This window comes from Ptychodera flava, chromosome 15 (genome assembly GCF_041260155.1).
Source record: "Ptychodera flava strain L36383 chromosome 15, AS_Pfla_20210202, whole genome shotgun sequence".
Classification (NCBI taxonomy): Eukaryota; Metazoa; Hemichordata; class Enteropneusta; family Ptychoderidae; genus Ptychodera; species Ptychodera flava.
In genome coordinates this window covers 1,802,483-1,818,151 of record NC_091942.1, presented here as the reverse complement: position 1 = coordinate 1,818,151, position 15,669 = coordinate 1,802,483, and the positions used below count along the sequence as shown (strand labels likewise).

General features: G+C 38.5%; 1 protein-coding gene across 1 annotated transcript in view; it reads left to right on the top strand.

The window, feature by feature from the left end:
- LOC139150834 (uncharacterized) overlaps nt 1-15,669 on the top strand; it is a 28,320-nt gene that overhangs the window by 4,061 nt on the left and 8,590 nt on the right. Inside the window, exons 2-3 of the mRNA XM_070723241.1 lie at nt 1,292-1,462; nt 2,022-3,182. Of these exons, the coding sequence (XP_070579342.1) occupies nt 1,292-1,462; nt 2,022-3,182 (1,332 nt within the window). The remainder of the gene's footprint in view (nt 1-1,291; nt 1,463-2,021; nt 3,183-15,669) is intronic.

The following is a 15,669-nucleotide window of genomic DNA, read 5'->3' as shown; positions in this document are numbered from 1 at the left end:
GAAACATTTGCAACTTTATAGTCAATGCGACATATTAATAAAATTATTTTAATTTTGTATCGGAATATCACAAAACAATATTGTGATCATCGCAGTCCAGCTAGCTGTTTTGAGTAAGCATGGTGTACTTGACTGGACCGATCAAGTTTCTGCATAAAATCATTTCACCATCAATGACATGTGTCCATTTTAATATCCAAAGAAAATCAAGGCTATCAATGACACGAAGAAAGTTTGTTAAGAATTATATTTTCGTTTTAAACTACAGTTCTTTGATGCAGTGTAGTCGTCTGGCAATCCATCATCACGGCAGATGTAGTGCATGCAATACACAATCCACACTGTCCAATCATGCGTGCTTGTTTTCCTGTTATAATTCAATTGGGTCAGAATTTTGTAGCAATTAAGGAACACACAAAATCATGCAGAAAAATCAATTTTGATGATCTATGTTGATCTATGCAAATTCCAAGTTTGGTAGACATGTGAAAATTATGTTTTTTGCCTTCATGTACAAGATGGCATGTTTACCAAGCTGGACGCTCACTGCTAAAAAACAATAGATTTTATTACAGTTTAACATTTCAACCCTTTCTTGCATCTTTCTCAGCAACATTCCCCAAAACTCTCTCCTTGCATCCCTACCGCTAAATGCACTGAGGAGCACAGTGTCATATCATTGACGCTATTTTTTATTTTGGAGTTCCATCATCAAAATTGCAACTAAATAGCTATAAAAATGAGTGTGCAACATGTAGATCTATGAATGTCCTCCTTTTTAAGGCAAAGTAAGGCTCAGTAATGATCAACTAATCTGGTCATCTTTTATTGAGTGTTCAACATGATAATGTTTTGTGTCATATCCGTTGGCATGAATGCAATTTTCTATTGTTTATCAAAATAAACATAATTATAGTAGTTTCCCTATTTTCCTGGAAGGCTTTCTTTATGACTTGCTGCACAATTAATATGGAATTTTACATAATTTCCATAAAAGTCCGAATAAAGCATGATTTCTGAATATTTCAAAATGAAAAATGAGAAATACTCTGTTCAAGTTTTTAAAATTCACCATTGTAGAAATTCCTCTACACATAGAAAATGTATGCCTCACTTCAGTGAGGAATCTCTGATGGTTCTGGGCAGAGTGAATAATTGTGGAGTATATCTCCTATACTGTAGGTTTCAAAGTAGAATGAATCACATGCTATTCTCATCATAGTGATGTCTTGGTTATCATGTCATCTTATTGTTTGAAATTTGCAATATTTGACATTTTGTCATGTTGTAGCTTCAATCAAGTGAAGAAGAGGGGCCCCTGCCACCAAGCAGTCCGGAGAGGAGATCTGGCAAATTTGGAAAGTCAATGGGAAGAGGTAGAGCTGTTTACGAACAGTTAAAAATTAAACAGATGAAGGATAAACCAAAGAAGGTGTCTCCATTTTCTCAACTTGGAAGAAAGGTAATTCTGAGTCAGGCTATGGTAGTTGCAATCAACATCATATATCAGAAATGACACTTTGACAAGGACAATGTTATTCCATGAAGTTCTGCTCACATGCAACAAGCATTATTGTATCACAATGTATCCCAAAGGTAATGTGGAGTGGCCGTTTGGCAGGTATTTTCCTGTTCTGGTGTGTCTTTCATAAATAATGCACAATTTGTTAGGCCAGTATTGTTTTCCATTGAATGGATCGAGTGAGTCACTGTTGCTTGATGTGAATACTTTGTGGTCAAGGGTTGGGAACAGCAAAACAAAATCCACAGATTAGCCCTACAATAAAACATAAGCGGACCAATCACAGATACAAAGAGAGCTATAGGGATCTTCATAATCTATTCTGACAACTTTTAATGTCAGAGAACTCCTCAGATAAGTTTTGGACAGTTGGTTGGAATACTTCACTACAAACCATAAATTATGGTCAATGTCCTTTCTCAGGGAAGTTCATTTTTGTGAACTCTGAGAAGATTGTGTCCCTTGATCTCATTTAATGCTTATATATCTTTCTTTCTAGGACCAATCTCTGGAAGGTGCTCCAAAGCGGAAGAATTTTAAAATGTCAAAATCATTAGCATATCTTGAAGATTCCAAAAATCACCGAAACACATTGACATGTGATTCCAATCATAAACTTGACAACACTGTGAAATGCAATCAGGGACAGGCAGATTATCATGACAAGCCTAAAGAAATGGTTGCCAAGAAACACAGTCGTTGCAAGTCTGAGCATGAACAAGATGATGATGACTATGTAGAGAAACAACATTTCATTGGTGCTTGGAAATCAGGATATTATAGGCAGATTACAAAATTTGAAGGTGCAGCCAGGCGACCTAGGTTTTCACATCCACCAAATGTTTGCGTCTCTGCCAAGCAGCCTACCCTCCCAGTACCATCCAACCATCAAAGAGTTTGCAAAGAGTCTCAGCAAAAGGCCTCAAATCAAAATGGTCGTTTGAACCAAGAAAAATCAACAGCATGTCATGATCAAGTAGAGAATGAGAAATTTGGAGATGGGAAAGATACTGATCCACCCAAGACAGCTGCAGATAGATCTGAATGCCATATTCCTGCTAGATTGGAAACTGAACCTGAATCTTGCTCAGATTCAGAGAAAGAACAAATAAGGGACAGTGGTACACTACTAAGTCAAAAAGGCATCAAGAATTGGGCATCTCCAGGTCGTATTAATGGCTTAAGACTTGATGAAACCAACTCTCTTATAGTGGATGAATTGAAAAATGGAAGAAAGAAGGAAAGTGGATGTCTTGTTAAGACAAGTGAAGATGAAGACATCTTAAAAACTAACAATATAAGAGTGATTATGTTCAATAATCATCTCAAAGCAAGAAAAGTACACAAAAGTGTGCATAATGCAGAGGCTGGTAATATACCTTCAAAGGAAATTATTCCATATGTGAAATCTGTCCAAGAAATCATCTCATCACAAGAAAATGGAACAAATCACCTTTTGAAAGATGAAAGAACAGATCAGGAGCTCCATGAAGATATGGATCCAAATAGAGAATCAGACTGTATGCAAATAGATATACACAAAGTGGCAGATGACAATGAAGAGGATATTGACCAAATAGTGGACTACCAAGAATTGTCCATGAAGCATATTGTAGAGGATCACTCTGAACCACTCACTGATGATTGGGATTACTCACTGGTAAGTCTGCAGTTATAAACAGATGGTATATCTAGTACCTTATGGACAGTGGCCGTTACTTTTGACAGCGTTTTCATCATTTTTGTTCAGTAAAAACATTTTTTTTCCAAAAATATGTTCAAAGAGACTATACTGGGCTTGACAACACAATATCTTGTTTACAACACATGTAAAGGCATTGCTGTGTTACAAAGGAATTCTAGTCCAGAGTGATATAGTTATCAACAATAGTATCAGACACAACAAACATACTGCCTTTGTTCACGTTGTTGAATTCTCAGTAGTTCATTAAGTTAATAGTAAAACAGGAAATTTATTTTCGGGAATGGTAAAAAGCCAGTTAGTACTAAATTCTTTTTTTTGCCATACAAAAGTGTTATTAACAAGGTTATCTATGGAATACACCATGCCAGAAAATGCCAAGACATTTTGACCGGTTGACCTCGCTGTTAATTTTATGCAGGAAATTACAATAACAATGCTTGGTCGAATGACGCAGTGCCTTGAGGGTGGGATCGCCAGTGGTATATGGGGAGGACAATCTGATTAAAATCAGATGTAGAGTACGGCGACGTCTTCTTATGCGTACGCGGTATTCTCTCGCTGTCGCCTCTCACTACATCTGACCAACTCCCATAGAAGGTCGCGTTCAAATCTCGCGCTCTGGCCAAAACAGCCGACCTATCAGAAGGCGCCTTGCAGAGAACAATACGTATGACTCGCAAGCATGCATATGCACAAGACGCACGAAAATCAGCAGTTTGTAACCGAGCTATCCACCCAGTTGTTAACAAAGGCGCACGGCGAATTCTCAAATCACCCGTCTGTGATTTTAATTTTGAAGCATACCTGTTATTAATAACTGCAAACGGAAATAATGCGGACAGACTTTGAGACCAGCCCTGCGTACGATGCTGTGTCACGGTGTTCCCGGCGTAATATGGCATAATAAGGAATACACGGCGAGTTATCGGTCCTGATTCTGACCCGCGCATGAAAAGCTACCTTCTCTAACTACTTTCGGCCGAGTAACTCATTAGATAACGCCATTAGATACGTTCTTGTAAGATATGGCCGTTCCTGGACACCTGACCGACCGTGAATCGTTGGTAAACTATTACAAACGGTTTGGGACGAGAGCAAATTTTTGAATAGAAGAGAGGTCGGCCAGTTGTGAGCTCGGCCCCGGTCAGTGGGAGAACTCGGCGAGTTGCGAGCTCTCTACAACTTGTACAGGATGACATCGGCCGCACAGTGTGGTACATCTTTATTTGCTTTCCATTAAAAAACTCTGCACACTTACGATTTACTACCGTCAAACCATAACACATAAAATGTTACTCATCCAACGATCAACGAAGTCATTGTTACTGCCAATTTGTACGTCTCGATCGTACGCCCGCCCTATAGACTCGCGATCTGCAGAAACGCCTAGGCCGACGTGTTTTTCAGAGTGGACCGTCTTTCTCATTGTTTTCTGAATGTTCAAAAAAATAACATCAAAAAACTAAAATTGGCATGCGTGGATCTGTTGACTGTGACGAGAAAATGTACGCAATCATCATATGATCATATGTAAGTGGCCGACCTCTCCCACTGGCCGAGTTGGTTGGCGCGGGCTCTGGCTGAGCTCGCAACTGGCCGACCTCTCTGGTTCATATCATTTTTTTTGCAATCTGTAAGTAAGCGATTGAGTGACTTGGGTAGGCATACATCGGATTTCGGCCGAAAGTAGTTAGAAAAGGTAGTTTTTCGTGCGCAATCCAAATCGGAACGGCGGTCGCCGTGTATTCCGCCTGTCAGCATAGTCAGCAGGGCTGTGGTGGGAGCTCAGGCCGTAGATACACCGGGAACACAGAGGGACTGTGATCTTACTTTTGAGACATACACATACAGTTTAGCAGTGCCAGTGAACGACTTTGGCTGCTGAGCTATACCGTTACTTATACACTCCAGTATAATGTGTAAAAAGCCAGCCGAGCGGCTACAAATTTCTAGACTGAAATTAGAAAGTGCGTCGATCGTGTTGTGTACTTGACGCTGCAGATGTGAACGACGATTAGATCGTATGTTTACATGGATCGCATAACGTGCAATCTGATTGGCTGCTTAAGTGCGCGAGATTTGAACGCGACCTTCTATGGGAGTTGGTCAGATGTAGTGAGAGGCGACAGCGAGAGAATACCGCGTACGCATAAGAAGACGTCGCCGTACTCTACATCTGATTTTAATCAGATTGATGGGGAGGAGTACCTTCCCGATGGTGATAAGTGGTGCAGATTACCGTCGCCTAGGTGACTGGCGTATACGCGTGCCAAAAGACACCTATGGTTGATTTCCTGTTGACCAGTCGGATGGCAGAGTTGCAAATACCTGGACTGAACCATTTGGTTTTTTGTGGGTGTCGGTGGTACTTTGACAATATAAGTAAAGATGCACATATATTGAGTTTATTGTCTTGTTTATGAGCGGCCAGTATTTCCAACAGCATAAATTATGTCCATTTGCCCTTGAAGAAATAAATAATTTTCGAATAAAACATCGCGAATGTAACTACATTCCTTAAGCTCGACGTACACTTAAGTGCCCCAAAGAACCATGAAATGCCCGACTTTTCGATTGAAGAGATGAGTTTTGCCAAACCGCGTATACAGAAAAAGTGGCAGATGACTTTATTTTTAGAATCATAGACAGTATAGCGAGATGTAAAAAATGTGAAACAGGCTCCCCACCTAACTATCCTAAATGTTTTTGTGTCGAGTTTGTGTTGATTCGTTTCGAAAATGTGTTCCTACATTCTTATCCGATTGTTTGTGTTAATGAAATGTTTGTTCGCTTTGGATATTTGTAGAGAAGTTTGGATTAGTGTGTACGGTAATGTGTTGTTTGTGTGGGGAAAGCTTATGGCGAGATGCAGCCGGACCTGTGTTGTTACAAAAGTTGATAGAGTCGCCCTTTGACGCTTGCGTTTCGAAACCCGAGTGTGGTTTCTCATCAGTCGCAGTGTAGATTCTTTCCTTAGTTTGTGTTTGTGAAAATTTATTTTAATGCATTTTAGTGGTCTTGCTTTCCGATTAGCGAGGCAAGTATATTAATTTTGGTCACGTTGTGAGTCCGTCTGGTGGTTCGGTTTGTTTGTTCTATATTTCTTTACTTCGGTAAATTTTGTTTTGACTGGTGTGTCTTTTAGATTTTTGCGGAGGTTTGTGAATTTTTAGGCAATAAGTACCACTGCGGGGTACGGATTTTATGTTTATTGGATCAAGATACTTACAAGTATCCTGGTTGATGTGCTTGTTCTCGTACATTTTAATTAATAGTTCGTTTACTTTGTTTACTGTTTGTTCTGGCTTGTTGTGTATAATACTGAGTGTTACGTAATTGCCTTTCGCATTCGAGTACGTAATCGTTTGTGTTGACAATAACGAAAAACCGACCCTTGTTGAAGGGTTATTTTCCCAAATTTGTCCATTGTTTGCAAGCTGGTTTATCGCGATTCTTTTGGCTCGCGACATGTTTTGTTTCCTTGTTTGAAAGGGTATCTCTAGAAGTGCGAGTTTAGCAGCTTCAGACAGCTTTCAAGTTTTTGTTTATTTTGTTGTTCGTGGAGTCCAATTTGACTTTTCTTTGAATTGGTGTTGCGATTGTTTGTTTCTCACGATGTAGCGTAGTCACATTATACGACTTTATTTGTTGAAATCCTGAGGTGGTTTTATTAGCTCCCATAGCCATATGTATATATGGCAATGGAAGCTATTCTTATAGGCTAGGGAAATGTCTGTATGTATGTATGTCTGTATGTCTGTGTGTCTGTATGTCTGTATGTCTGTATGTCTGTCCGTCAACATCAAAAACTCCAAAACCGCTGTACATTTCATCTTGATATTTGGTGCGTACATGGATGATGGGCTGTAGATGAGATTTTGTCAAATGAAGTGTCATTGCCAAAAATATGCAAATTAAGTGAAAAAATGTAAAACAGTCAAAATTGAAAAAACTCAATAACCACTGAGCAGATTACATGAAAAATTAGCATGTAAGTACTTTGGGCTGACATGAAATGATTGTGCACATCTTGGGTCAGTATCTTGGACTTGCTATTTTTCATGAATTTTTTTGTAATTTTCTCCCATTTTTGGTCAAAAAAATCTCCTGCTCTGAAACCACAAGTCCGATTGATTTGAAACTTGGTATGGAAGTGCATAGGAGTGACCTTTCCCAAATTTGGGCAAATCGTGGTGAAATTTGCATATTTTTAGTTTACACGTCCATAGACTCCCATGTATAAGGCAGATCTCCATAGACTCCCATGTATAAGGCCACAAAAAATAAAAATTTAGTTTCTCATCGTATTCATATTGCAAAAAGGATGCAGTGACACAATTTTTAGTCTCCACAGATGAAGTCCAGTGGGCTTATAGATTGGGTCATGTCCGTCTGTTCGTCCATCCGTGAGTCCATCCGTTCACGCATATATCTCGGATTTGTACCTCATTAATTATGCACATATCTAATTTTGAGCGAGCCAATAGAGCTAGAGGTCTGATTTTTGGTATATAGGGATAACTTAGCAATACAATTTTTTTGACAAAATGTCACGTGACTCGGTGACCTTTGACCTAAGTATACATATTGTCCATTACTCAGTAACCACAAGTGCTACTGCCTACATGTATGGTATGATGGGACACCTTATGACGCCACATATTGTACCTCATTAATTATGCGCATATCTAATTTTGAGCGAGCCAATAGAGCTAGAGGTCTGATTTTTGGTATATAGGGATAACTTAGCAAAAGAATTTTTTTGACAAAATGTCACGTGACCTCGGTGACCTTTGACCTCAAATATACATATTTGTCCATAACTCTGTAACCACAAGTGCTACAGCCTTCATGTATGGTATGATGGGACACCTTATGACGCCACATATTGTACCTCATTAATTATGCACATATCTAATTTTGAGCGAGCCAATAGAGCTAGAGGTCTGATTTTTGGTATATAGGGATAACTTAGCAATTCAATTTTTTTGACAAAATGTCACGTGACCTCGGTGACCTTTGACCTCAAATATACATATTTGTCCATAACTCAGTAACCACAAGTGCTACACCCTTCATGTATGGTATGATGGGACAGCTTATGACGCCACATATTGTACCTCATTAATTATGCGCATATCTAATTTTGAGCGAGCCAATAGAGCTAGAGGTCTGATTTTTGGTATATAGGGATAACTTAGCAAAACAATTTTTTTGACAAAATGTCACGTGACCTCGGTGACCTTTGACCTCAAATATACATATTTTTCCATAACTCTGTAACCACAAGTGCTACACCCTTCATGTTTGGTATGATTGGACACCTTATGACGCCACATACTGTACCTCAATAATTATGCGCATATCTAATTTTGAGCGAGCCAATAGAGCTAGAGGTCTGATTTTTGGTATATAGGGATAACTATAGGAGAGAAATTTTTTGACCAAATGTCATGTGACCTCGATGACCCTTTACCTAAAATATATGTTTATGTCAATAAATAAGTAACCACAAGTGCTATGTCCTTTGTATTTAGTAGGATGGGAGACCTTATGACAACACATGCTTTACCTCATTAATTATGTACACATCTAATTCTGGGCAAGCGAATAGAGCTAGAGATCTGATTTTTTGGCATATAGGGATTAATTAGCAATATAATTTTTTTTTCAAAATGTCATGTGACCTCGATGACCTTTGACCTTGATTATACATATATATGCATATTTCAGTAACCACAAGTTCTATACCCTCCAATTTTGATAGGATATTAGACCTTAAGATAGGGGGGTCACAGGTCAATGGGAGCCCATTCCCGGCTTTTAATACACTGTACACACTGAACAAATGACAGAATTCTTTGGATCGTAACAAAAAAAGTAGACTGCAAAGAATAAATCTAAAGACATCTTTTTAATTGCCAGGAAATAATTACTGATCTCACTAAGTCTCGTATTTCTAGGAGTTTTCAAACTTGAGATATACGTACGCAAAGTTTTGTAGTTTTCTAATCGTGGCGGTCGGCCGATGCCGTCGCGGCCATCCTGGAGCTACGACTCGGGTTTTGAAATTACTTTCCGGAGATCGCCGAAGAGTGATCGGGTTAGAGGAGTGCATAAATTAATAGTCCCGAATTCGAGCTACACGATGATATAACTGTTTCTTCAGTATGACTTTTCGATAAGAAGATATGGACAAATAAAGTTTTGAAATTCGTTTTTCTCAAAATTTTTCTCTATGAAAGCATAAAAGCAGTTTTATAATCGTAAAATTTGAAATCATAGCTTTTTTTTGACACATGATTTAACGGGGTACGATCGAATGCGACGTCCGGAAATAACGAGTTATGCAGAAGGACGAGGTCAAAATGGCAGAGTTCAATGAGACAGTGATTGATATTTTGAGCGATAATCTATTGACGCTGACGCTCGAGGACGTCCGCTGTTTGGTGCGAGATCGCACACGTCCAGGTATGGATTTTATTTTCATTATTTGAAAGTTCTGAACGTGTTTTCTGTGATAATGTTTTCATAATCGGACTTTCAATTTTTTCCGCGGAGCACTGCAGTGTACGATGTACACCACCACCAGTTGTGTATATAGACATCGGCTGGCTACGACCGGCAATGAAATAGTGTAAACCTTTTTAAAACTCACGTTCCAGTCTGAGATGCTGTGTTTGATCGCATTTTGGCCGGTATCTTTCTTTGTACTGGAGTTATAGTTTTCTACGTATAATCACATATCTTGGAGTTGGGCTAAAAAATTCGATTTGCAACTGACTGGAGCTGGGCTGGACAGACCACTGTGTTACATCCATGGTTGAGTACAGCGTAGGATAATTTGACATCGATAGGGGCAATTATATTGTTGTTTTTTCACTAATTCTTAACTGTCATAAGCAATTTGAATTCTTACTAATGCAATTTTAATTGTGAACACTAGATTTGTATATGCAATAGCTTTATTATTTGTCACTGTATTGAAGTATTGTTTCCTTTATTAAATTTTTGTTTCTTATTTTATTTTTCAGATTCATGGTTGATATAGTTTGTGAATTATCCTGAAAACAAGAGTTGATTTACATTCTGTGAAAATGTACTTTTTTTTTCATTTTTATTTAATTTAATAAAATTTTCATTAATATCTACTTTATGTGGTGCATGACATTTTATCTTTTTATGGGATGATATCAAATTAATAGGCACTCTGTCTGGCTCTCTCCCTTTCTTTCTCTCTCTCACTTTCTCTCTCTCTCTCTCTCTCTCTCTCTCTCTCTCTCTCTCTCGCTCTCTCTCTCTCTCTCTCTCTCTCTCTCTCCCATACTCTCACTTTCTCTCTCTTCCATACTCTCACTTTTAGCTTCTTTTGAAAATGGTAAAAAGGTAACATATGCTGATGTGTACACTTTAGAGCATATACTTCATCAGGAAGGGATGAGTGTCACTGAACATCTACCTACTGCCATCATGGTGCTTGACAAAAATGCAAATGTTCCAAAAAAAATTTCTGATTTGACGGGAAAGGTGGCAAAAGTATTAATGAAGTGTCAGAGTGGTGAAGATGTGAAGCAGAAATTTAATGTTCCAATAGAGAGTCTCTATAAGCCTAGAATAGTAAGATCACCTTTATTCATTGGTGAAGAATGTGACAAAATAGGTATCACGAAGGAAGTGCTGAGGGAAAAGCTACATTTGATAGAGAGAAGACAATACAGACATGGCTATAGCTGAAATAGAAATATTTAGAAGTAAAAGTGACAAAAGTCGGAAAGAAGCTTTGAAGTGGATGGAGATGCTCTTTGGCGATGAGAGATGTGCTACTGTTTTGCCACAGTCATGGAGATTTGCAATGTGTAATGCAAAAAGTAAGTAGAGAGATAAAGCAGTACGTAATGGTGATAAAGTTACGCTAGAGGTGATGAAAATTTCTGCTTTCATATTACCGGGGCAAAAAAAAAAGGATCAGTCTTGTCCCATTTCACAACTGCAAAATTTTAGTCAAGCAGCTGCAATTGAAAAAATGAAGTTTGAAAGAGAGTTGAAGGAAAAAGAGGATCTCCTTTGTTCTGCATATGTTGAGTGTCGACAAGCAGAGATTAAACTACAAGATTATCTGAAGCAAAAACAAAAGGAAGAACAAAAATTGAAAAAAATTCAGAAAGTTCTCATAGAAAAGGAAAAGATACTCAGTCATCGCCTGGTACATTATCATCCTTTCAATGTTGACAGGAGAGAGGCACATAGAGATAAGAAGATAGAAACCTTGAAAGCTCAGCTTACTGAGTTGGAAAGTAGGTTGCAAAGTGAACACAGCACAGCAGAGAAATACAAGGACGAAAGAAACAAATACATGGAACAGAGAGATAAATTTAGAGATTCAAGGAAGTACTTCAGAGGGAAAAAAAGAAAACGACAGAATATTGAAGAATATGATGATGAATTGAGAAAGAAAGATCTTGACATAAAAAGACTGAAGTGTGAACAAACAGCACTTGTAGCACAAGTAGAAAATCAACAAATGGAGCTGGATGAAGGAAGGAAGATAGTTTTCAAAGAAGGCCCTCACCAAACAAGTACCTATACAAATGATATTCGACACTGTTTTATGGCTCTGGGAAGTCTTGGTGTTAGCTCAAAGAACATGTCAAAGGTTGCAGAAACCGTCCTGAGGGTGATCGGAAAGTTTAATGTTAATCCAAGTGACTTTCCATCAGAAACATTCTGCAAAGGTATTGCTGCAGAGGCAAATCTAGTGTCATCTATCCATGTTGGTGAAGAGCTGCAGAATACACAGTATGCCACACAGCATAGTGATGGAACCAGTAGAGATGGACTAAAAGTTGTAGATTTTGAAGTGAATGTTGATGCTGGTAAAACTTTGACATCTGGACTTATTGAAGTACATGCAGGTGATGCACAGACACAGTTAGAGGCATTTCATTTGTGATGAACAAAGTTGCTGACCTCCTTGATGGTGAGAAGACCAGTAATACAGCAAAAGTACTTGTGGGCAAAATTAAAAATACAATGGGAGACCAAGCTGCTACCCAGAAAAGTTTCAATCATCAGCTTGAGGTGTATCGTCACAGCATACTTCCTGACATTATTGATAACTGGCATGAACTTGATGAAGAGTCAAAAAAGCAAATTTCTAACATGAACCATCTGTACTGCAATCTACATACACTAATTGGTTGTGCTACATACAGTGACACTGCCTTGAAGGACCTAGAAGATCTTTGGAGAAAGATGTATGGACCATTGGGAGTAGAAAGTGTGAAGGAATTTCAAGACAGGAACGGAGAGTATAGTTGGAAGCACATAGACTCTGCAACACAGCGTATGGTACGTACAGTTTGTGGGGCGATTTCTCCAGGAGGAAATCAACAGGCAGGCGCCATAGGACACTTCAAAACCTACCGTGAAATCAATGGTATCAAGACTTGTGAGGTAAAACCATTCAGGGCCAATAGATTCAACATCTTATTTGAATGTGCAGCTGGTGTCTACTACCACAGGAAACATGTTGCCATGATGTTTAACGATGGCTATGCAAAGGCAGGCAATAAGCTTTTGCGTGCAGTACTTGCTGACGTGCAGAGTGAGCCCTTGTTAGCAGCAACGCGTGCCCTGGGAATACTACACAAGCAGTTCACAGAGCCCTACTGGCGGCTAGTTGAAATGCACACTGTTCACATAATGGACCTTTCTCAGCATCTGCAAACAGCTTACAACAGATTGGAAGACTGGAGTAAAGATGCATCTCCATTGCTTGATGTGCATATGCCACCACTCTTTCAGCTTCCAAATGGTAATATACAGCCAATCAAGGATGAAGTGTTTGCTTCTCTGTATACAGACACTACACAGCAATTCACAGTCCTTACAAAACAAGCTCTGGAAACAGTATGCTGTAGTTTGCTCATAGTATTTGAACGTCGCTGTCCAGATCAACTGCATGGCAAATATAGCAACAATGTCTCAGCAGATGTGAGGGAGCAGACCAAGACGATGGAGAAAACAAACAAACGTGGTGAAAATGATTTCGGATATTGGGCATATCTAAAACAAGCAAAGCCATCCTTGGGAATGATAGCTGCTGAAGGCACCACCATGTTTAAATGCAACAATACTGCTGCATGGCTACAAGCCCTCTCTCAAAATGATCCTGACAAGTATACGAATATACTCAAGAAAGCAAGAAAAGAAAGAAGAAAATGGGAGATGGTGTACAAGAGGTTAGAAGAGGACAACAGAATGCGTAAAGCTGAAATCATGCAGCAGGCAGCATCTGCACATGAGAAGTCAATAGCGAAAAAACAAAAGCAACGAGAAGAGCGAAAGGTGTATCTTGAAGAACATGGAGGTCCATGCACATCAGTATCTGATGTTCAGAAGTATGTAGACCAGTTCCATACCAAAGGAGGGCAAATGTATGCACTGAAAACTCACATTACCTATCTCAAAGACAAATATCCCATCTCAGATCTGGATAGAGAAATCCTGATGTTTTCAAGTAAGGGGAAACCATTTGGTGTATGTGATTTGCAGTCAAACCTCACAGCAATACTAACCCATATCAGTAACAATAACATCTGCCCCCACGATGCTGAAGGACTCCTGGATAACGATGACACAATCAACACATCAGCTGCACATGATGACATGCATGAGATTGTGACAGATGGCATCGCTGGTTTGAAAGCTAAATTCGCAAAACAGCGACAGGAAATCAGGGAATCACATATACATGTACCAGATGAGGATCAAGACAACAGTAATGGAAGTGCAGATGATAGCAGCAGCAGTGAGAGTGATAGGGAGGACAGTAGTGAAGATTTAACCACTGAGAGTGATCAGGAAGATGACAGTGACATCGACAATGATGATGATAACGATGATGGTGATAGTGATGGTGATGGTGATGATGATGCCAATGATGCCACTGAAAAGAAAGGAAAAAGTAGTTGCAAAGATGACAGCAGACAATGTTCAACAGAGGACATCAGAGTTAAAACTGGAGATACAGTAATAACAGCATATGAGGATGACTGGTATCCTGGACATGTGATGCAAGTTGTCTCTGCAAATAAAGTATTGGTTTCATACATGCAGCGCAAACGAGGCAGTACATCTAACTTTATTTGGCCAGACGCAGATGACATTCAGGAGACTAACCTTAAGTTTGTAATTTGTAGCAATATCACAATTGTTCCCGATCCATCACTTCGATATTTCAAAGTTGAAAATGAGCTGCTTATTATCCGAAAATATAACAAATACTGGAACAAATGGTTTGCCAGCAAACAGCGCTAAGCAGCCTATTAGTCACTGGCAGAATGACTTTATGTCAAGTAACCTTAATTGGCTGACTTGTACCATGTTGAAAAATTATGACAAACAAGATGTAAGTACAATAGGGTTGCAAGGTATGTTTATTACTACTTGACAAAATACGTATTGCTGAGTATGGTCAACAGTTTCCTTAAACTTTTTAATTCCCATTTTGAGATAATTCAACAACAATGAAAATGACAATGATTGCCGTGATAAATGAGTTTTTGGTACTCTTTGCCAGTTGAAGTTTGGAGTTTTGTTACATTGTAAAAGAAATCATATTTCTATAGCAAATAGACAAAAAGCAATCTCAAATTTGAAATCAGCGCCCTGAAAAACCCCCATGGAATCTGTTGCATAGGTAGTTTTTCTAAAAAAAGCCATCTGTTGCTATGGTTGTTTTGTTGCCAAGCGTTGCCATGGGAACGTTTCTTTGGCCGGAAAAATCCTGAGATGTCATGTTTGACCAGAAATCGATCAAATAACCCATAACATTGGATGACAACTGTAATACTGTTAATATAGAACTACCATTACTATTAATGCACTGTTGCTAACCGTTGCCATGGAAACTCATATTTCTGGCGGTCATATATAAAAACTGATATCATATTTGAAATCAGCACCCAAAATTACCTACTTGCACTGCAAATTTGCCATTTTTTGGCATAATTTACTGAGATATAATTCTACTTCCTGTTTATTTTATGGACTTAGAAATTTCACAGCTGTTTATACAGACCAATTTTTTTACAATAGGTAATTTTTGGGCTTTCATCAGATTTTCAGGTCCGAGTTATTAAACTGAAATCAACGGTACTTACCTTTGTATTATTTTTTCATTAAAATTGTTTCAGTTCTGAAAGAAAATCATTCTAAAATACCTTAAAATATTTTGAATGCAGTTTTATAGCTTTTCAAAATCCTAAAATTGTTCAAATTGCCATTTTTGTCAACTTTGTTGGGGAAAATTTGTCAAAATATGGAAACTTTGAAAAGCTATATCTTTAGAACGCTTCATCCGATTGGCATCATTCAAACTGCATATTGTTTCTTTTTCAAATGTCTATAAAACTAACTGGAAAAGTATACTATGATTGTT